The sequence below is a fragment of the Oncorhynchus gorbuscha genome, linkage group LG04, assembly GCF_021184085.1.
Source record: "Oncorhynchus gorbuscha isolate QuinsamMale2020 ecotype Even-year linkage group LG04, OgorEven_v1.0, whole genome shotgun sequence".
NCBI lineage: Eukaryota > Metazoa > Chordata > Actinopteri > Salmoniformes > Salmonidae > Oncorhynchus > Oncorhynchus gorbuscha.
The window spans coordinates 81,906,831-81,928,676 of NC_060176.1; the positions used below are offsets into that span (position 1 = coordinate 81,906,831).

General features: G+C 45.3%; 1 protein-coding gene and 1 long non-coding RNA gene across 5 annotated transcripts in view; one reads left to right on the forward strand and one right to left on the reverse strand.

Annotated features, from left to right (window-relative positions):
• Positions 1–21,846, reverse strand: part of LOC124034723 (sorting nexin-18-like) — a 24,890-nt gene that overhangs the window by 1,658 nt on the left and 1,386 nt on the right. The window contains exon 2 of the mRNA XM_046348210.1: positions 10,154–10,623. Within this exon, the coding sequence (XP_046204166.1) occupies positions 10,154–10,623 (470 nt within the window). The remainder of the gene's footprint in view (positions 1–10,153; positions 10,624–21,846) is intronic.
• Positions 21,505–21,846, forward strand: part of LOC124034725 — a 7,421-nt gene continuing 7,079 nt past the window's right edge. For 3 of the 4 annotated variants that reach the window (XR_006838624.1, XR_006838626.1, XR_006838625.1), the window contains exon 1: positions 21,505–21,730. This is a non-coding gene — a long non-coding RNA (uncharacterized LOC124034725). The remainder of the gene's footprint in view (positions 21,731–21,846) is intronic. The other variant, XR_006838627.1, reaches the window with a different exon arrangement.

Consider the following 21,846-nt stretch of genomic DNA (forward strand, 5'->3'; position numbering starts at 1 on the left):
CACACAAGCTGCACCAGTCACATGCTGTCATTTCTATTTACAGCGTGGCAATTCCGAGCCCGTACAAAATTAATCGTAGAAAATTCTGGCCCCGTTCAGACAGAAAATAACAACTACAGTAAGAGTGTATGTAGGGTCACGGGTAATCGACTGACTGGCTTTCCTGGCAAACCCTGTGTCATTTTCCATTGTTTTCAGGCTTTATACAGTGTCTGATAGGTCGTGTACCACAGTGACTGCAAACACACACACACTACCAGTTGTGGAAAAACACACAACGTGTCAGTGAAACCACATGATGCCTCCCATGTGACTTGAACAATCAAATGAAACGTGTGTGTGTGTGTGTGTGTGTGTGTGTGTATACAGTGGGGCAAAAAAGTATTTAGTCAGCCACCAATTGTGCAAGTTCTCCCACTTAAAAAGATGATAGAGGCCTGTAATTTTCATCAAAGGTACACTTCAACTATGACAGACAAAATGAGAAACATTTTTCCAGAAAATCACATTGTAGGATTTTTAATGAATTTATTTGCAAATTATGGTGGAAAATAAGTATTTGGTCAATAACAAACAAGCAATATTTCTGGCTCTTACAGACCTGTAACTTCATCTTTAAAAGGCTCCTCTGTCCTCCACTCGTTACCTGTATTAATGGCACCTGTTTGAACTTGTTATCAGTATAAAATACACCTGTCCACAACCTAAAACAGTCACACTCCAAACTCTACTATGGCCAAGACCAAAGAGCTGTCAAAGGACACCAGAAACAAAATTGTAGACCTGCACCAGGCTGGGAAGACTGAATCTGCAATAGGTAAGCAGCTTGGTTTGAAGAAATCAACTGTGAGAGCAATTATTAGGAAATGGAAGACATAAGACCACTGATAATCTCCCTCGATCTGGGGCTCCACGCAAGATCTCACCCTGTGGGGTCAAAATGATCACAAGAACGGTGAGCAATTATCCCAGAACCGCACGGGGGGACCTTGTGAATGACCTGCAGAGAGCTGGGACCAAAGTAACAAAGCCTACCATCAGTAACACACCACGCCGCCAGGGACTCAAATCCTGCAGTGCCAGACGTGTCCCCCTGCTTAAGCCAGGACATGTCCAGGCCCGTCTGAAGTTTGCTCGAGAGCATTTGGATGATCCAGAAGAAGATTGGGAGAATGTCATATGGTCAGATGAAACCAAAATATAACTTTTTGGTAAAACTCAACTCGTCGTGTTTGGAGGACAACGAATGCTGCATGGGGGTGGAAACATCATGCTTTGGGGCTGTTTTTCTGCAAAGGGACCAGGACCACTGATCCGTGTAAAGGAAAGAATGAATGGGGCCATGTATCGTGAGATTTTGAGTGAAAACCTCCTTCCATCAGAAAAGGCATTGAAGATGAAACGTGGCTGGGTCTTTCAGCATGACAATGATCCCAAAAACACCGCCCGGGCAACGAAGGAGTGACTTCGTAAGAAGCATTTCAAGGTCCTGGAGTGGCCGAGCCAGACTCCAGATCTCAACCCCATAGAAAATCTTTGGAGGGAGTTGAAAGTCTGTGTTGCCCAGCAACAGCCCCAAAACATCACTGCTCTAGAGGAGATCTGCTTGGAGGAATGGGCCAAAATACCAGCAACAGTCTGTGAAAACCTTGTGAAGACTTACAGAAAACATTTGACCTCTGTCATTGCCTACAAAGGGTATATAACAAAGTATTGAGATAAGTATTTGGTCAATACAAAAAGTTTATTTTCCACCATAATTCATAAAATTCATAAATTCAAAGAATCCTACAATGTCATTTTCTGGATTTTTTTTCTCATTTTGTCTGTCATAGTTGAAGTGGACCTATGATGAAAATTACAGGCCTCTCTCATCTTTTTAAGTGGGAGAACTTGCACAATTGGTGGCTGATATTACTGCATTGTCGGAACTAGAAGCACAAGCATTTCGCTACACTCGTACTAACATCTGCTAACCATGTGTATGTGACAAATACAATTTGATTGGATTAGATTTTTGACAAAATACTTTTTTGCTCCACTGTATGTCTTTGTGTAAGGGAGGTTGCATGGTGTGGGTCAATATCTCAATCAAAACATTTCCTATTTCTCATGCAAAACTAAGTCCAGTCCCCTCCCTCTCTAAAAGACTACAAGCTTTTCATCTCTGTATAACTGAATTTACAAGCTGCATCAATCAGGAGTGATCAATCAATCAGATAATAGTGATCATTCGATGATTGACAGCCCAGGGTCATGGGTCACAAAGAGGATGGAAATAGTAAGGTGATCACTTCGATTAATCAAATAACTGTGATCAAAAAAAGAAACAGTGCGACGGTCCTGATGGACTTGGCGTGTGACGGTCCTGATAGACTTGGCGTGTGACGGTCCTGATAGACTTGGCGTGTGACGGTCCTGATAGACTTGGCGTGTGACGGTCCTGATAGACTTGGCGTGTGACGGTCCTGATAGACTTGGCGTGTGACGGTCCTGATAGACTTGGCGTGTGACGGTCCTGATAGACTTGGCGTGTGACGCTCTAGTCCTGATAGACTTGGCGTGTGACGGTCCTGATAGACTTGGCGTGTGACGGTCCTGATAGACTTGGCGTGTGACGGTCTGGTCCTGATAGGCTTGGCGTGTGACGGTCTAGTCCTGATAGACTTGGCGTGTGATGGTCCTGATAGGCTTGGCGTGTGACGGTCTAGTCCTGATGGACTTGGCATGTGACGGTCCTGATAGACTTGGCGTGTGACGGTCCTGATAGACCTGGCGTGTGACGGTCTAGTCCTGATAGACTTGGCGTGTGACGGTCTAGTCCTGATGTACTTGGCGTGTGACGGTCTAGTCCTGATAGACTTGGCGTGTGACGGTCTAGTCCTGATAGACTTGGCGTGTGACTGTGACGTAGACCTGAGCCTAACAGTATGATGACATGTGTAGCTCTATTCATCGACCTGGCCAAGGCTTTCGACTTTCTTATCGGCAGACTCAAAATCCTTGGTTTCTCAAATGATTGCCTCGCCTGGTTCACCAACTACTTATCTGATAGAGTTCAGTGTGTCAAATCGGAGGGCCTGTTTTTCGGACCTCTGGCAGTCTCTATGGGTGTGCCACAGGGTTCAATTCTTGGGCCGACTCTTTTCTCTGTATACATCAATGATGTCGCTCTTGCTGTGGGTGATTATTTTATCCAACTCTACGCAGACGACACCATTCTGTGTACATCTGGCCCTTCTTTGGACACTGTGTTAACTAACTTCTAAAAAAGCTTCAATGCCATACAACTCTCCTTCCGCCTCCAACTGCTCTTAAATGCAAGTAAAACTAAATGCATGCTCTTCAACCAATCACTGCCCGCACCTGCCCGCCCGTCCAGCATCACTACTCTGGACGGTTCTGACTTAGAATATGTGGACAACTACAAATACCTAGGTGTCTGGCTAGACTGTAAACTCTCCTTCCAGACTCACATTAAGCACACATCACACATCTCCAATCCAAAATTAAATCTAGAATAGGCTTCCTATTTTGCAACAAAGCCTCCTTCACTCACGCTGCCAAACGGACTATCCAACAGATCCTTGACTTCGGCGATGTCATTTAGAAAACAGCCTCCAACACTCTACTCAACAAACTGGATGCAGTCTATCACAGTGCCATCCGTTTTGTCACCAAAGCCCCAACAACTACCCACCACTGCGACCTGTATGCTCTCGTTGGCTGGCCCTCGCTTCATAATCGTCGCCAAAACCACTGGCTCCAGGTCATCTATAAGTCTTTGCTAGGTAAAGCCCCGCCTTATCTCAGCTCACTGGTTACCATAGCAGCACCCAACCGTAGCATGCGCTCCAGCATGTATATCTCACTTGTCACCTACAAAGCCAATTCCTCCTATTGACCGCCTCTCCTTCCAGTTCTCTGGTGCCAATGACCGGAACAAATGGCAAAAATCACTGAAGCTGGAGACTCTTACCTCCCTCACTAGCTTTAAGCACCAGCTTTCAGAGCAGCTCACCGATCACTGCACCTGTACATAGCCCATCTGTAAATGGCCCAATCCAACTACCTCATCCCCACTGTTATTTATTTTTGTTCCTTTGCACCCCAGTATCTCTACTTGCACATTCATCATCGGCACATCTACCATTCCAGTGTTTAATTGCTAAATTGTAATTATTTCGCCACGATGGCCTATTTATTGCCTTACCTCTCTTATCCTACCTCATTTGCACACACTGTATATAGACTTTTTCTATTGTATTATTGACCGTACGTTTATTTATTCCATGTGTAACTCTGTGTTGTTGTCTGTGTCACACTGCTTTGCTTTATCTTAGCCAGGTCGCAGTTGTAAATGAGAACTTGTTCTCAACTAGCCTACCTGGTTAAATAAAGGTGTTCTCAACTAGCCTACCTGGTTAAATAAAGGTGTTCTCAACTAGCCTACCTGGTTAAATAAAGGTGTTCTCAACTAGCCTACCTGGTTAAATAAAGGTGATCTCAACTAGCCTACCTGGTTAAATAAAGGTGTTCTCAACTAGCCTACCTGGTTAAATAAAGGTGTTCTCAACTAGCCTACCTGGTTAAATAAAGGTGTTCTCAACTAGCCTACCTGGTTAAATAAAGGTGTTCTCAACTAGCCTACCTGGTTAAATAAAGGTGTTCTCAACTAGCCTACCTGGTTAAATAAAGGTGTTCTCAACTAGCCTACCTGGTTAAATAAAGGTGTTCTCAACTAGCCTACCTGGTTAAATAAAGGTGTTCTCAACTAGCCTACCTGGTTAAATAAAGGTGTTCTCAACTAGCCTACCTGGTTAAATAAAGGTGTTCTCAACTAGCCTACCTGGTTAAATAAAGGTGTTCTCAACTAGCCTACCTGGTTAAATAAAGGTGTTCTCAACTAGCCTACCTGGTTAAATAAAGGTGTTCTCAACTAGCCTACCTGGTTAAATAAAGGTGTTCTCAACTGGCCTACCTGGTTAAATAAAGGTGTTCTCAACTAGCCTACCTGGTTAAATAAAGGTGTTCTCAACTGGCCTACCTGGTTAAATAAAGGTGTTCTCAACTGGCCTACCTGGTTAAATAAAGGTGTTCTCAACTAGCCTACCTGGTTAAATAAAGGTGTTCTCAACTGGCCTACCTGGTTAAATAAAGGTGTTCTCAACTAGCCTACCTGGTTAAATAAAGGTGTTCTCAACTAGCCTACCTGGTTAAATAAAGGTGTTCTCAACTGGCCTACCTGGTTAAATAAAGGTGTTCTCAACTAGCCTACCTGGTTAAATAAAGGTGTTCTCAACTGGCCTACCTGGTTAAATAAAGGTGTTCTCAACTAGCCTACCTGGTTAAATAAAGGTGTTCTCAACTAGCCTACCTGGTTAAATAAAGGTGTTCTCAACTGGCCTACCTGGTTAAATAAAGGTGTTCTCAACTAGCCTACCTGGTTAAATAAAGGTGTTCTCAACTGGCCTACCTGGTTAAATAAAGGTGTTCTCAACTAGCCTACCTGGTTAAATAAAGGTGTTCTCAACTAGCCTACCTGGCTAAATAAAGATGTTCTCAACTAGCCTACCTGGTTAAATAAAGGTGTTCTCAACTGGCCTACCTGGTTAAATAAAGGTGTTCTCAACTGGCCTACCTGGTTAAATAAAGGTGTTCTCAACTAGCCTACCTGGTTAAATAAAGGTGTTCTCAACTGGCCTACCTGGTTAAATAAAGGTGTTCTCAACTAGCCTACCTGGTTAAATAAAGGTGTTCTCAACTAGCCTACCTGGTTAAATAAAGGTGTTCTCAACTAGCCTACCTGGTTAAATAAAGGTGTTCTCAACTAGCCTACCTGGTTAAATAAAGGTGTTCTCAACTGGCCTACCTGGTTAAATAAAGGTGTTCTCAACTGGCCTACCTGGTTAAATAAAGGTGTTCTCAACTGGCCTACCTGGTTAAATAAAGGTGTTCTCAACTGGCCTACCTGGTTAAATAAAGGTGTTCTCAACTAGCCTACCTGGTTAAATAAAGGTGTTCTCAACTGGCCTACCTGGTTAAATAAAGGTGTTCTCAACTAGCCTACCTGGTTAAATAAAGGTGTTCTCAACTGGCCTACCTGGTTAAATAAAGGTGTTCTCAACTGGCCTACCTGGTTAAATAAAGGTGTTCTCAACTAGCCTACCTGGTTAAATAAAGGTGTTCTCAACTGGCCTACCTGGTTAAATAAAGGTGTTCTCAACTTGCCTACCTGGTTAAATAAAGGTGTTCTCAACTAGCCTACCTGGTTAAATAAAGGTGTTCTCAACTAGCCTACCTGGTTAAATAAAGGTGTTCTCAACTGGCCTACCTGGTTAAATAAAGGTGTTCTCAACTGGCCTACCTGGTTAAATAAAGGTGTTCTCAACTAGCCTACCTGGTTAAATAAAGGTGTTCTCAACTAGCCTACCTGGTTAAATAAAGGTGTTCTCAACTGGCCTACCTGGTTAAATAAAGGTGTTCTCAACTAGCCTACCTGGTTAAATAAAGGTGTTCTCAACTAGCCTACCTGGTTAAATAAAGGTGTTCTCAACTAGCCTACCTGGTTAAATAAAGGTGTTCTCAACTAGCCTACCTGGTTAAATAAAGGTGTTCTCAACTAGCCTCCCTGGTTAAATAAAGGTGTTCTCAACTAGCCTACCTGGTTAAATAAAGGTGTTCTCAACTAGTCTACCTGGTTAAATAAAGGTGTTCTCAACTAGTCTACCTGGTTAAATAAAGGTGTTCTCAACTAGCCTACCTGGTTAAATAAAGGTGTTCTCAACTAGCCTACCTGGTTAAATAAAGGTGTTCTCAACTAGCCTACCTGGTTAAATAAAGGTGTTCTCAACTAGTCTACCTGGTTAAATAAAGGTGTTCTCAACTAGCCTACCTGGTTAAATAAAGGTGTTCTCAACTAGCCTACCTGGTTAAATAAAGGTGTTCTCAACTAGCCTACCTGGTTAAATAAAGGTGAAGAAGAAAAAAGTTCCTTTCTGCCTACCTGGTTGATGTCAGCCTACCTGGTAGGTGTTCTCAACTGGCCTACCTGGTTAAATAAAGGAGTGACATTACCTTTCTGTACCTGGTTAAATAAAGGTGTTCTGAGGACTGGTTAAATTAGGTGTTCTCAACTACCTGGATGAAATAAAGGTGGGTAGTTATGAGGGACATTACCTAGCCTACCTGGTTAAATAAAGGTGTTCTCAACTAGCCTACCTGGTTAAATAAAGGTGTTCTCAATGACCTGGTTAAATAAAGGGTAGCCTACCTGGTTAAATAAAGGGAGGTTAAACATTACCTGGTTAAATTGTTCTGTACCCGTTAAATGGATGATGTCAGGGTAGTATGAGGACATTACCTTTCTGCCTACCGTGGATGATGTCAGGGTAGTACTGAGGAGGACATTACCAGGTGTTTCTTACCTGGATACCGTGGATGATGTCAGGGTAGTATGAGGACATTACCTTTCTGTACCGTGGATGATGTCAGGGTAGTACGAGGAGGACATTACCATTCTGTACCGTGGATGATGTCAGGGTAGTATGAGGACATTACCTTTCTGTACCGTGGATGATGTCAGGGTAGTATGAGGAGGACATTACCTTTCTGTACCGTGGATGATGTCAGGGTAGTACGAGGAGGACATTACCTTTCTGTACCGTGGATGATGTCAGGGTAGTATGAGGACATTACCATTCTGTACCGTGGATGATGTCAGGGTAGTATGAGGACATTACCTTTCTGTACGTGGATGATGTCAGGGTAGTACGAGGAGGACATTACCTTTCTGTACCGTGGATGATGTCAGGGTAGTATGAGGACATTACCTTTCTGTACGTGGATGATGTCAGGGTAGTATGAGGAGGACATTACCTTTCTGTACCGTGGATGATGTCAGGGTAGTATGAGGACATTACCTTTCTGTACCGTGGATGATGTCAGGGTAGTATGAGGACATTACCTTTCTGTACCGTGGATGATGTCAGGGTAGTATGAGGAGGACATTACCTTTCTGTACCGTGGATGATGTCAGGGTAGTATGAGGACATTACCATTCTGTACCGTGGATGATGTCAGGGTAGTACGAGGAGGACATTACCTTTCTGTACCGTGGATGATGTCAGGGTAGTATGAGGACATTACCATTCTGTACCGTGGATGATGTCAGGGTAGTATGAGGAGGACATTACCATTCTGTACCGTGGATGATGTCAGGGAAGTATGAGGACATTACCATTCTGTACCGTGGATGATGTCAGGGTAGTATGAGGACATTACCTTTCTGTACCGTGGATGATGTCAGGGTAGTATGAGGAGGACATTACCTTTCTGTACGTGGATGATGTCAGGGTATTATGAGGACATTACCTTTCTGTACCGTGGATGATGTCAGGGTAGTATGAGGAGGACATTACCATTCTGTACCGTGGATGATGTCAGGGTAGTATGAGGAGGACATTACCTTTCTGTACCATGGATGATGTCAGGGTAGTACGAGGAGGACATTACCTTTCTGTACCGTGGATGATGTCAGGGTAGTATGAGGAGGACATTACCTTTCTGTACCGTGGATGATGTCAGGGAAGTATGAGGACATTACCTTTCTGTACCGTGGATGATGTCAGGGTAGTATGGGTTCTGTACGTGGATGATGTCAGGGTAGTATGAGGAGGACATTACCTCTCTGTACCGTGGATGATGTCAGGGTAGTATGAGGACATTACCATTCTGTACCGTGGATGATGTCAGGGTAGTATGAGGAGGACATTACCATTCTGTACCGTGGATGATGTCAGGGAAGTATGAGGACATTACCTTTCTGTACCGTGGATGATGTCAGGGTAGTATGGGTTCTGTACGTGGATGATGTCAGGGTAGTATGAGGAGGACATTACCTCTCTGTACCGTGGATGATGTCAGGGTAGTATGAGGACATTACCATTCTGTACCGTGGATGATGTCAGGGTAGTATGGGTTCTGTACATGGGATGATGTCAGGGTAGTATGAGGACATTACCTATTCTGTACATGAGATGATGTCAGGGTAGTATGAGGACATTACCTATTCTGTACATGGGATGATGTCAGGGTAGTATGAGGACATTACCTATTCTGTACATGAGATGATGTCAGGGTAGTATGAGGACATTACCTTTCTGTACAGTGGATGATGTCAGGGTAGTATGAGGACATTACCTTTCTGTACAGTGGATGATGTCAGGGTAGTATGAGGACATTACCTTTCTGTACCGTGGATGATGTCAGGGTATTATGAGGACATTACCTTTCTGTACATGAGATGATGTCAGGGTAGTATGAGGACATTACCTATTCTGTACATGGGATGATGTCAGGGTAGTATGAGGAGGACATTACCTCTCTGTACCGTGGATGATGTCAGGGTAGTATGAGGACATTACCGATTCTGTACATGAGATGATGTCAGGGTAGTATGAGGACATTACCTATTCTGTACATGGGATGATGTCAGGGTAGTATGAGGATATTACCTATTCTGTACATGGGATGATGTCAGGGTAGTATGAGGAGGACATTACCTCTCTGTATCATGGATGATGTCAGGGTAGTATGAGGACATTACCTTTCTGTACGTGGATGATGTCAGGGTAGTATGAGGACATTACCATTCTGTACCGTGGATGATGTCAGGGTAGTATGAGGACATTACCTTTCTGTACCGTGGATGATGTCAGGGTAGTATGAGGACATTACCTTTCTGTACAGTGGATGATGTCAGGGTAGTATGAGGAGGACATTACCTTTCTGTACAGTGGATGATGTCAGGGTAGTATGAGGAGGACATTACCTTTCTGTACCGTGGATGATGTCAGGGTAGTATGAGGACATTACCTTTCTGTACGTGGATGATGTCAGGGTAGTATGAGGACATTACCTTTCTGTACGTGGATGATGTCAGGGTAGTATGAGGACATTACCTTTCTGTACGTGGATGATGTCAGGGTAGTATGAGGACATTACCTTTCCATTCTGAGGACATTACCATTCTGTGGATGATGTCAGGGTAGTATGAGGACATTACCTTTCTGTACGTGGATGATGTCAGGGTAGTATGAGGACATTACCTTTCTGTACCGTGGATGATGTCAGGGTAGTAGGAGGACATTACCTTTCTGTACGTGGATGATGTCAGGGTAGTTGGCCAGATGTCCCTGGTACAGCTGTAACAAATCCATTAACGGATCCACATCGTGTCTCGGCTGCTCTGCAAAGTAGTCTCCGATAGCATCGTATGCTTCTCCTGTATACGCTATGGCCTGGTTCAACCCTACTGAATACGCCTGCTGGTCCTGCTCAAACGCCTGTCCTAGGACATTAAACGCCTGGCCCACTTTCTGGTACTCCTTCTTAAACCCCGTGATCTGTTTCCGGGCGAACTCGTTGGTGGTGGCGTTGACCTGGACCACGCTGTCGTCCATTTTCTTAGTGAAAGCTTTGAAGCCGTCGATCTTGGACTCGACCTCGACCAGGTCCAGGGGGGGTCCGGAGGGCGTGGAGATAGTGAGGAAGAAGTTAGCCCCCACCATCTCGTCCTTCTCTGCCTTCCTCTTCCCCTGCTTCCATGACTTCTGGTCCATGCTGTTGAATAGAACACAATAATAAAAGTTAGAGCCCCTACAGGACCTCCTGGTAGAGTCAGTAGAGCCCCTACAGGACCGCACGATAGAGTCAGTAAAGCCCCTACAGGGCCGCCTGATAGAGTCAGTAGAGCCCCTAAAGGACCGCCCGATAGAGTCAGTAGAGCCCCTAAAGGACCGCCCGGTAGAGTCAGTAGAGCCCCTACAGGGCCGCCCGATAGAGTCAGTAGAGCCCCTACAGGGCCGCCCGGTAGAGTCAGTAGAGCCCCTACAGGGCCGCCCGGTAGAGTCAGTAGAGCCCCTACAGGGCCGCCTGGTAGAGTCAGTAGAGCCCCTACAGGACCGCCTGGTAGAGTCAGTAGAGCCCCTACAGGCCCGCCTGGTAGAGTCAGTAGAGCCCCTACAGGGCCGCCTGGTAGAGTCAGTAGAGCCCCTACAGGGCCGCCTGGTAGAGTCAGTAGAGCCCCTACAGGGCCGCCTGGTAGAGTCAGTAGAGCCCCTACAGGGCCGCCTGGTAGAGTCAGTAGAGCCCCTACAGGGCCGCCTGGTAGAGTCAGTAGAGCCCCTAAAGGACCGCCTGGTAGAGCCCCTAAAGGACCGCCTGGTAGAGCCCCTAAAGGACCGCCTGGTAGAGCCCCTAAAGGACCGCCTGGTAGAGTCAGTAGAGCCCCTAAAGGACCGCCTGGTAGAGTCAGTAGAGCCCCTACAGGACCGCCTGGTAGAGTCAGTAGAGCCCATACAGGACCGCCTGGTAGAGTCAGTAGAGCCCCTACAGGACCGCCTGGTAGAGTCAGTAGAGCCCCTACAGGACCGCCCGATAGAGTCAGTAGAGCCACTAAAGGACCGCCCGATAGAGTCAGTAGAGCCACTAAAGGACCGCCCGATAGAGTCAGTAGAGCCCCTACAGGGCCGCCCGGTAGAGTCAGTAGAGCCCCTACAGGGCCGCCTGGTAGAGTCAGTAGAGCCCCTACAGGACCGCCTGGTAGAGTCAGTAGAGCCCTCTACAGTCAGTAGAGAAAGTAGAGAAAGTTAATGTCATGTTGGATCTAATATCTTTAGTGAACTGATGATCTGTTTGGACACCAAGGCTACGTTGTTGTTGTCTGATTGGACACCAAGGCTACTGTGTTGTTGTCTGATTGGATACCGAGGCTACTGTGCTGCTGATTGGACACCGAGGCTACTGTGCTGCTGATTGGACACCGAGGCTACTGTGCTGCTGATTGGACACCGAGGCTACTGTGCTGTTGTGTAGGATAGTCTATTGAGAAACACTCAACGCTCTTCCTATGAATTATTCTGAATATAATGACAACAAATGACATGGCTCAGTGGGCTTATTCCCAATGTGATCTGGTAATGAAATAATGACATATACATTTTGTTTTCCATGTTACACAATACGAGGGGCTTGAAGTAACCATACTTAGAATAGGCCTACGAGGGGCTTGAAGTAGCCTACTTAGAATAGGCCTACGAGGGGCTTGAAGTAGCCTACTTAGAATAGGCCTACGAGGGGCTTGAAGTAGCCTACTTAGAATAGGCCTACGAGGGGCTTGAAGTAGCCTACTTAGAATAGGCCTACGAGGGGCTTGAAGTAGCCTACTTAGAATAGGCCTACGAGGGGCTTGAAGTAGCCTACTTAGAATAGGCCTACGAGGGGCTTGAAGTAGCCTACTTAGAATAGGCCTACGAGGGGCTTGAAGCAGCCTACTTAGAATAGGCCTACGAGGGGCTTGAAGCAGCCTACTTAGAATAGGCCTACGAGGGGCTTGAAGTAGCCTACTTAGAATAGGCCTACGAGGGGCTTGAAGTACCGGTACCCCCTGTATTGGGGTTTTAGGCTGGGTTTCTGTACAGCACTTTGAGATATCAGCTGATGTACGAAGGGCTATATAAATAAATTTGATTTGATTTGAAGTAGCCTAGGGGCTTAGAATAGTACCCCCTGTATTGGGGTTTTAGGCTGGGGCTTGAACAGCCTACTTTGAATATGCCTGATGAGGGGCTTGAAGTAGCTATATAAATAAATTTGATTTGAAGTAGCCTACTTAGAATAGGCCTACAAGGGGCTTGAAGTAGCCTACCCCTAGAATAGGCCTATTGGGGTTTGAAGTAGGTTACCTGAACAAGTAGGTTGTTAGAATAGGTCTACAAGGGGCTTGAAGTAGCCTACTTAGAATAGGTCTACAAGGGATTTGAAGTAGCCTACTTAGAATAGGTCTACAAGGGGCTTGAAGTAGACTACTTAGAATTGGCCTACGAGGGGCTTGAAGTAGACTACTTAGAATAGGCCTACGAGGGGCTTGAAGTAGCCTACTTAGAATAGGCCTACGAGGGGCTTGAAGTAGCCTACTTAGAATTGGCCTACGAGGGGCTTGAAGTAGCCTACTTAGAATAGGTCTACGAGGGGCTTGAAGTAGACTACTTAGAATAGGCCTACGAGGGGCTTGAAGTAGCCTACTTGAACAAGTAGGTTGTTAGAAAATGCCTACATTGAAATGCATACATTTCTAAAGCTCTCGTGTTGCTTTTTAATGTCCCGTGATGTCATTTTTGATCAGTTTTTTTGTTGTTGTTGTGAGAGATGTGGTCACTTCCGTTTGTTTCCCAATTGATGGGTATTCGGTGGAGGTCAAATCCACATACGGGTTACCATGAGAACGACGACGTTTAAAAGGTTGGTTTCAACTCGGCATGTCAAAAAATAATGCTAATAACAATGGTACCGCTATTCACGGCTTTTATGACGTGTTCCTGCATCAGACACGTCGGCTACAGACACGTCTCCATGACTACAGACACGTCTCCATGACTACAGACACGTCTCCATGACTACATCCCTTCTATTTAGTCAGGCAATGTCCTCACTATTCTCACATATTATACAATGTAATACTAATATGAATATCAATGCATGGGCAAAGGGCAAACTAAAAGTGGTTATGACCAACTTGATTTTATTTTATTTTAAATTATATATTTTTTGTGTGGGGGGGTTTCTACACTGGATATACACAAAAAGTATGTGGACACCCCTTCAAAATGTGTGGATTCTGCTATTTCAGCCACATCCGTTGTGGACAGGTGTATAAAATTGAGCACACCGCCATGCAATCTCCATAGACAAACATTGTCTTTAGAACGGCACGTACTGAAGAGCTCAGTGACTTTCAACGTGGCACCGTCGTAGGATGCCGCCTTTCCAACAAGTCAGTTGGTCAAAATGTCTGCCCTGCTAGAGCCGCCCCTCCAGTCAACTGTAATTATTATCAACTGTTATTGTGAAGTGGAAACAACAGTGGCTCAGCCTTGCAAGTGGTTGGCTACACAAGCTCACAGAACGAGACCGCCGAGTGCTGAAGCGCGTAAAAATCATCTGTCCTCAGTTGCAACACTCCACTACTGAGTTCCAAACTGCCTCTGGAAGCAACACTCACTACTGAGTTCCAAACTGCCTCTGGAAGCAACACTCACTACCGAGTTCCAAACTGCCTCTGGAAGCAACACTTACTACCAAGTTCCAAACTGCCTCTGGAAGCAACACTCACTACCGAGTTCCAAACTGCTTCTGGAAGCAACACTCACTACCAAGTTCCAAACTGCCTCTGGAAGCAACACTCACTAACGAGTTCCAAACTGCCTCTGGAAGCAACACCAAGTTCCAAACTGCCTCTGGAAGCAACACTCACTACAGAGTTCCAAACTGCTTCTGGAAGCAACACTCACTACCGAGTTCCAAACTGCCTCAGGAAGCAACACTCACTACCGAGTTCCAAACTGCCTCAGGAAGCAACGTCAGCACAACAACTGTTCATCGGGAGCTTCATGAAATGGGTTTCAAATCAAATCAAACATTATTTGTCAGATTTATTTTTATTTAACCAGGCAAGTCAGTTAAGAACATATTCTTACTTGCAATGAGGGCCTGGGAACAGTGGGTTAACTGCCTGTTCAGGGGCAGAACGACAGATTTGTACCTTGTCAGCTCGGGGGTTTGAACTTGCAACCTTCTGGTTACCAGTCCAACACTCTAACCACTAGGCTACGCCCCATGTGACGAATGCAACAGGTGGAAGAGTAAATGCTTTACTTAACAAGCCCTTAAATCAACAGCGCAGTTCAAGAAGAGTTAACAAAATATTTACCAAATACCCTAAAGTAAAAAATTATAAAAAGTAACAATAAAATAACAATAACGAGGCTATATACAGGGAGTACCGGTAACGAATCAATGTGGAGGCTATATACAGGGAGTACCGGTAACGAATCAATGTGGAGGCTATATACAGGGAGTACCGGTAACGAATCAATGTGGAGGCTATATACAGGGGGTACCGGTAACGAATCAATGTGGAGGCTATATACAGGGAGTACCGGTAACGAATCAATGTGGAGGCTATATACAGGGAGTACCGGTAACGAATCAATGTGGAGGCTATATACAGGGAGTACCGGTAACGAATCAATGTGGAGGCTATATACAGGGAGTACCAGTAACGAATCAATGTGGAGGCTATATACAGGGAGTACCGGTAACGAATCAATGTGGAGGCTATATACAGGGAGTACCGGTAACGAATCAATGTGGAGGCTATATACAGGGGGTACCGGTAACGAATCAATGTGGAGGCTATATACAGGGGGTACCGGTACAGAGTCAATGTGGGGGCTATATACAGGGGGGTACCAGTACAGAGTCAATGTGGAGGCTATATACAGGGTGGTACAGTACAGAGTCAATGTGGAGGCTATATACAGGGGGTACTGGTACAGAGTCAATGTGGATACTATATACAGGGGGAACTAGTACAGAGTCAATGTGGAGGCTATATACAGGGGGTACCGGTACAGAGTCAATGTGGAGACTATATACAGGGGGTACCGGTACAGAGTCAATGTGGAGGCTATATACAGGGGGTACCGGTACAGAGTCAATGTGGAGGCTATATACAGGGGGTACCGGTACAGAGTCAATGTGGAGGCTATATACAGGGGGTACCGGTACAGAGTCAATGTGGAGGCTATATACAGGGGGTACCGGTACAGAGTCAATGTGGAGGCTATATACAGGGGGTACCGGTACAGAGTCAATGTGGAGGCTTTATACAGGGGGTACAGAATCAATGTGGAGGCTAGATTGTACATGTAGGTGGGGGTAAAGTGACTGTACATAGATAATAAACAGTAGTACAGGTTAGTTGAGGTAGATATGTACATGTAGGTGGGGGTAAAGTGACTGTACATAGATAATAAACAGTAGTACAGGTTAGTTGAGGTAGATGTGTACATGTAGGTGGGGGTAAAGTGACTGTACATAGATAATAAACAGTAGTACAGGTTAGTTGAGGTAGATATGTACATGTAGGTGGGTGTAAAGTGACTATGACATAGATAATAAACAAGAGTAGCAGCAGTCTAAAAACAAATGGGAGGGAGGGTCAATGTAAATAGTCCGGGTGGCCACTTGATGGCCGTGCAGCAGCACACAAGCCTAACATCACCATGTGCCAAGCGTCGGCTGGAGGGGTGTAAAGCTCGCCGCCATTGGACTCTGGAGCAGTGGAAACGTGTTCTTTAGAGTGATGAATCACACTTCACTATCTGGCAGTCCAACGGATGAATCTGGGTTTGGCGGTTGCCAGGAGAACACTACCTGCCCGAATGCATAGTGCCAACTGTAAAGTTTGGTGGAGGAGGAATAATGGTCTGGGGTTGTTTTTCATGGTTCAGACCCCTTAGTTCCAGTGAAGGGAAATCTTAACGCTACAGTATACAATGACAGTCTAGACCAGGGGTGTCAAACATAGGGCCCGCGGGCCGGAACCGGCCCCCAAGGAGGTTCGATCAGGCCCGCAGGATAATTTGAAAGTGGAAAAAATGCATAAAAGACATGGAATTAATATTTTTAATTCGCTGCAATTCATGGATTATCCGCTAAGGGGCGCACTCTTTCCATCAGAGTAGAAGACAAGCCGCATCACTGAGACAGACTGAAAACAGCAGACGGTATCAATGCGCCATCTGCTGCTTGTTACGACGTTGTTAATACCTTGGTCTCTACCTCTCCGCTACACCCTCATTAGCCAAAATGTCGTTATCCAAACGGAGAAAAGTAGATAAGGAGTGTAGAATTTTCAAAGAAAAATGGACCACATCCTATTTATTTACAGAGATGCACGGAAAACCTTTGTGCTTGGTGTGTTTGCAACAAGTTTCGGTATTGAAGGAATATAATATTCAACGCCACTACGAGACTCATCACAGCGAAAAATATGACGGCTTGCAAGGACAACTGAGAAGAGATAAGATTAACGAATTGCTGGCGGGTCTGAGGAAACAGCAGTCAACTTTCATCCAGAGCCGAGAAGTCAGTGAAGCAGCGGTAAAAGCCAGCTACCTAATTGCTAGCGAAATAGCATTAGCATCGAAGCCGTATTCCGACGGTGACTTTGTTAAACGATGCATGATGAAGGCGGCTGAACTTGTATGTCCCGAGAAGCGACAAGCTTTTGCCAATATTAGCCTGACGAGGAATACTATAGCAGAGAGGATTTCGGAACTATCGGCAGATTTAGACAGTCAATTGAAACAGAGAGTCAAGTCATTTATTGCATTTTCCGTGGCAATTGACGAGAGCACTGACATCACAGACGTGGCCCAACTGGCCATATTTATTAGAGGAGTTGATAATATGAGACATTGACTATATATATTGACTATATTGACTGCATTACTATATTTTTCAGTACCAATTAAAGTTTTGTGCCTTTGTACAATCAGTGGGATCAGTTGCAATGCATATTTGTGAATGATAAAAGTAAATTGCACATTTGTCTAAGGAAATATGAGGTGTTTCATGAAATGTTTTGTAAAAGGATAGTTCATTAAATTTCAATATTTTCCTAATGTTCTTGTGCTTCTTTACACCAAAACAAAGGAAAGACATGATATTTTGGTTATTTATAGCAGAGTATGGTATAATTTTAATGGTCCGGCCCACTTGACATCTCCCTAGGCCGTATGTGGCCCACGATGCGAAATGAGTTTGACACCCCTGGTCTAGACGATTCTGTGCTTCTAAATTTATGGCAACAGTTTGGGGAAAGCCCTTTCCTGTTTTAGCGTGACAATGCTCCCATGCACAAAGCAAAGTCCATACAGAAATGGTTTGTCGATATCGGTGTGGAAGAACTTGACCTCGCCTGCACTGAGCCCTGACCTCAACCGCATCGAATGAATTGGAACGCCAACTGTGAGCCAGCCCAAATCGCCCAACATCAGTGCCCGACATCACTAATGTTCTTGTGGCTGAATGGAAGTCCCCCTGCAGCAATGTTCCAACATCTAGTGGAAAGCCTTCCCAGAAGAGTGGAGGGCTGTTATAGCAGCAATGTTCCAACATCTAGTGGAAAGCCTTCCCAGAAGAGTGGAGGGCTGTTATAGCAGCAATGTTCCAACATCTAGTGGAAAGCCTTCCCAGAAGAGTGGAGGCTGTTATACAGCAATGTTCCATCATCTAGTGGAAAGCCTTCCCAGAAGAGTGGAGGCTGTTATAGCAGCAATGTTCCATCATCTAGTGGAAAGCCTTCCCAGAAGAGTGGAGGCTGTTATAGCAGCTAAGGCCCAACTCCATATTAGAGTGGAGGCTGTTATAGCAGCTAAGGCCCAACTCCATATTAGAGTGGAGGCTGTTATAGCAGCTAAGGCCCAACTCCATATTAGAGTGGAGGCTGTTATAGCAGGTAAGGCCCAACTCCATATTAGAGTGGAGGCTGTTATTGCAGCTAAGGCCCAACTCCATATTAGAGTGGAGGCTGTTATCGCAGCTAAGGCCCAACTCCATATTAGAGTGGAGGCTGTTATAGCAGCTAAGGCCCAACTCCATATTAGAGTGGAGGCTGTTAACTCCATATTGATTTTGCGATGAGATGTTTGACGAGCAGGTGTCCACATACGTTCGCTCAAGTAGTGTATCTTACAAGGACCATTACATTTTAAAATGTTAATAAAACACAGTTTTACCGTTTTTATGAGTGCGGCTCCATAAAAAAAAAAGATGTACCGGTGTAGCTGGTTGTTAATTGTCGACCAATCACAGCGGCGCTACAGACACAGAGGCTCAATGCGTAGCAGAGCGATTTCTAAATCAATGATGAATTACAATTACGGAGTGAAGTTGGGTAAATGAGAAGGAGTAGGCTGTTGTTTTTATATGAATGGAGTTGTTGTAGACATTGGACAGGAAGTGCAGCAAAACAGCCTCAATTAACCTTGTTACTTTAGCTACTGTAGCTAGGCTAACTTAGCTGGCTACTGTAGCTAGGCTAACTTAGCTGGCTACTGTAGCTAGGCTAACTTAGCTGGCAACTGTAGCTAGGCTAACTTAGCTGGCAACTGTAGCTAGGCTAACTTAGCTGGCAACTGTAGCTAGGCTAACTTAGCTGGCAACTGTAGCTAGGCTAACTTAGCTGGCAACTGTAGCTATGCTAACTTAGCTAGGCTAACTCTTTACAACAATTTGATACAGTCAAGACAGACACTACCAGGTGGTATGATGGATAACCTTTGGCAGCAATACGTTTTTCTAACTAGCACAAGTCGGTTTGGCTACTCCCCCCCCCCTCTCTGTGCCACCCACACACTGTCACCCTGGCCCCTGCTCATCTCTCCCTCCTCTCTCTCTCCTCCTCCATCACACACACACTGGCCCCTGCTCATCTCTCCCTCCTCTCTCTCTCCCTCCATCACACACACACTGGCCCCTGCTCATCTCCCCCTCCTCTCTCTCCCTCCGTCACACACACACTGGCCCCTGCTCATCTCCCCCTCCTCTCTCTCTCCCTTCGTCACACACCCTGGCCCCTGCTCATCTCTTCCTCCTCCTCTCTCTCCCTCCATCACACACACACAGGCCCCTGGTCACACACACACTGGCCCCTGCTCATCTCCCCCTCCTCTCTCTCTCCCTTCGTCACACACCCTGGCCCCTGCTCATCTCCCCCTCCTCTCTCTCTCCCTTCGTCACACACCCTGGCCCCTGCTCCTCTCTCCCTCCGTCACACACCCTGGCCCCTGCTCCTCTCTCCCAAACAACCTTGGCCTTATTTTTAGCTACAGTTGAAGTCGGAGGTTTACATACACCTTAGCCAACTATATCTAAACTCTGTTTTCACAAATCCTGACATTTAATCTTCGTAAAAATTCCCTGTTTTAGGTTCGATAGGATCACCACTTTATTTTAAGAATGTGAAATGTCAGAATAATAGTAGAGAGAATTATTTATTTCAGCTTTCATCACATTCCCAGTGGGTCAGAAGTTTACATACACCCCATTAGTATTTGGTAACATTGTATTCAAATTGTTTAACTTGTGTCAAACATTTCGGGTAGCCTTCCACAAGCTTCCCACAATAAGTTGGGTGAATTTTGGCCCATTCCTCCTGACAGAGCTGGTATAACGGAGTCAGGTTTGTAGGCCTCCTTGCTCGCATACACTTTTTCAGTTCTGCCCACACATTTTCTATGGGATTGAGGTCAGGGCTTTGTGATGGCCACTCCAATACCTTGACTTTGTTGTCCTTAAGCTGCCCAGTCCTAGCTCTTCTCTGTCCTCCCACCCCTACAGGAGGACAGCATCCGCTCAGCCCAGTCCTAGCTCTTCTCTGTCCTCCCACCCCTACAGGAGGACAGCATCCGCCCAGTCAGCTCTTCTCTGCCCAGTCCTCAGCTCTAGCTCTTCTCTGTCCTCCCACCCCTACAAGAGGACAGCATCCGCTCAGCCCAGTCCTAGCTCTTCTCTGTCCTCCCACCCCTACAGGAGGACGGCATCCGCTCAGCCCAGTCCAAGATCTTCTCTGTCCTCCCACCCCTACAGGAGGACAGCATCCGCTCAGCCCAGTCCTAGCTCTTCTCTGTCCTCCCACCCCTACAGGAGGACAGCATTCGCTCAGCCCAGTCCAAGCTCATCCCTGTCTTGGCAACCCAATGGTTGAACCAGGTTCCACCTGAAGCTAGGACAGCACAGTCCCTGCCCATCTTCAAACAGTATCTTAAATAATCCTCGTCCACGGTGTGGTTTTTAATACTGTGAGTACAATAAAACATGTAAAAAGTAAATACCTTCAGTCAACTAGTGTAATACATTGGCAGACACTGTTCTTCATGTGATATCATTGTTCATTATGAAGTTTACTGGTAGTCCCCAGGCACATGGTGTTTGTTATTAACAAAGCACATAACAAGGAGAGACCAGAGCCTTGTGAGTCACCCACGGTGGTGTAGCATGCGCCAATGATCTATTGTAGTTACAATACGGAATTCACAACTAAATGTTTGCCAGCCAGACATCTTATAATTATTAAGTCTACAATGTGTTAAATGCTCTGCAGTTGTGCAAATAGTTTGCTAATTTAGTAGGCATCTAGCTAGTTAGCATGTAGCTAGTTAGCATGTAGCTATTTAGCTTCTTGTAAAAATCTAGCTTCTCCTGGATCCAAGAACCTTGCTGTCTAATATTTGTTTTGCTCGTGCATTAAACTGCGAGTAGCATTTTTTTGAGTTACACGTATAATGTTATGAGCTGGAATGTCTGTCCTGCAAATAGTTTGTCAGAGACTGTCATTTGCTATGAGATTTTACATTACATTAGAATTGCTCATCTTCTAGATTACAGAGGCTCAGAAGGGTTTGAAAATAGCGCCCCTAGTGTTCAGCGCCGATATTACCCAAACATCCAGGGATTGCACAAGGTCGTTAAATGAAGGCGTGACAAGCAACATTTTTCTCCAATCCTATCGAAAACATAATGTTATTAAGTCATAAACAAGTTTTACTGCACGTGAAGTTTCAACCGCATTATGTCATTGCTAAATGTGTGATGTAATTCAAATATTTAAATCAGTTGTCTTCCTCAAAATTGAAAGGGGACGATGAAGCAATATTTGCGAGAAGGAGGGAATCTAATTTCATTGGTCCTCCAACTCACAGCTCAGAGACTTTTTTAAAATTCAGGATAAATGGAGTTATCCCTGAGTTAATCTGCCTGAGAACAGGTTAGTTCTGAAGGATTCATGGCCATTGGAAAACGTACCTACCTGGCTAAAAAGGTGAGTCACTTTCACTGTACCTCTTATCCAGAGTTGACCTCAAAAGTCGATCAAAGTTAGCTTGCTAATTTTCTCCAACCACGTATGTAGTATAAGGGTTCTGGCCAACTCAGTGT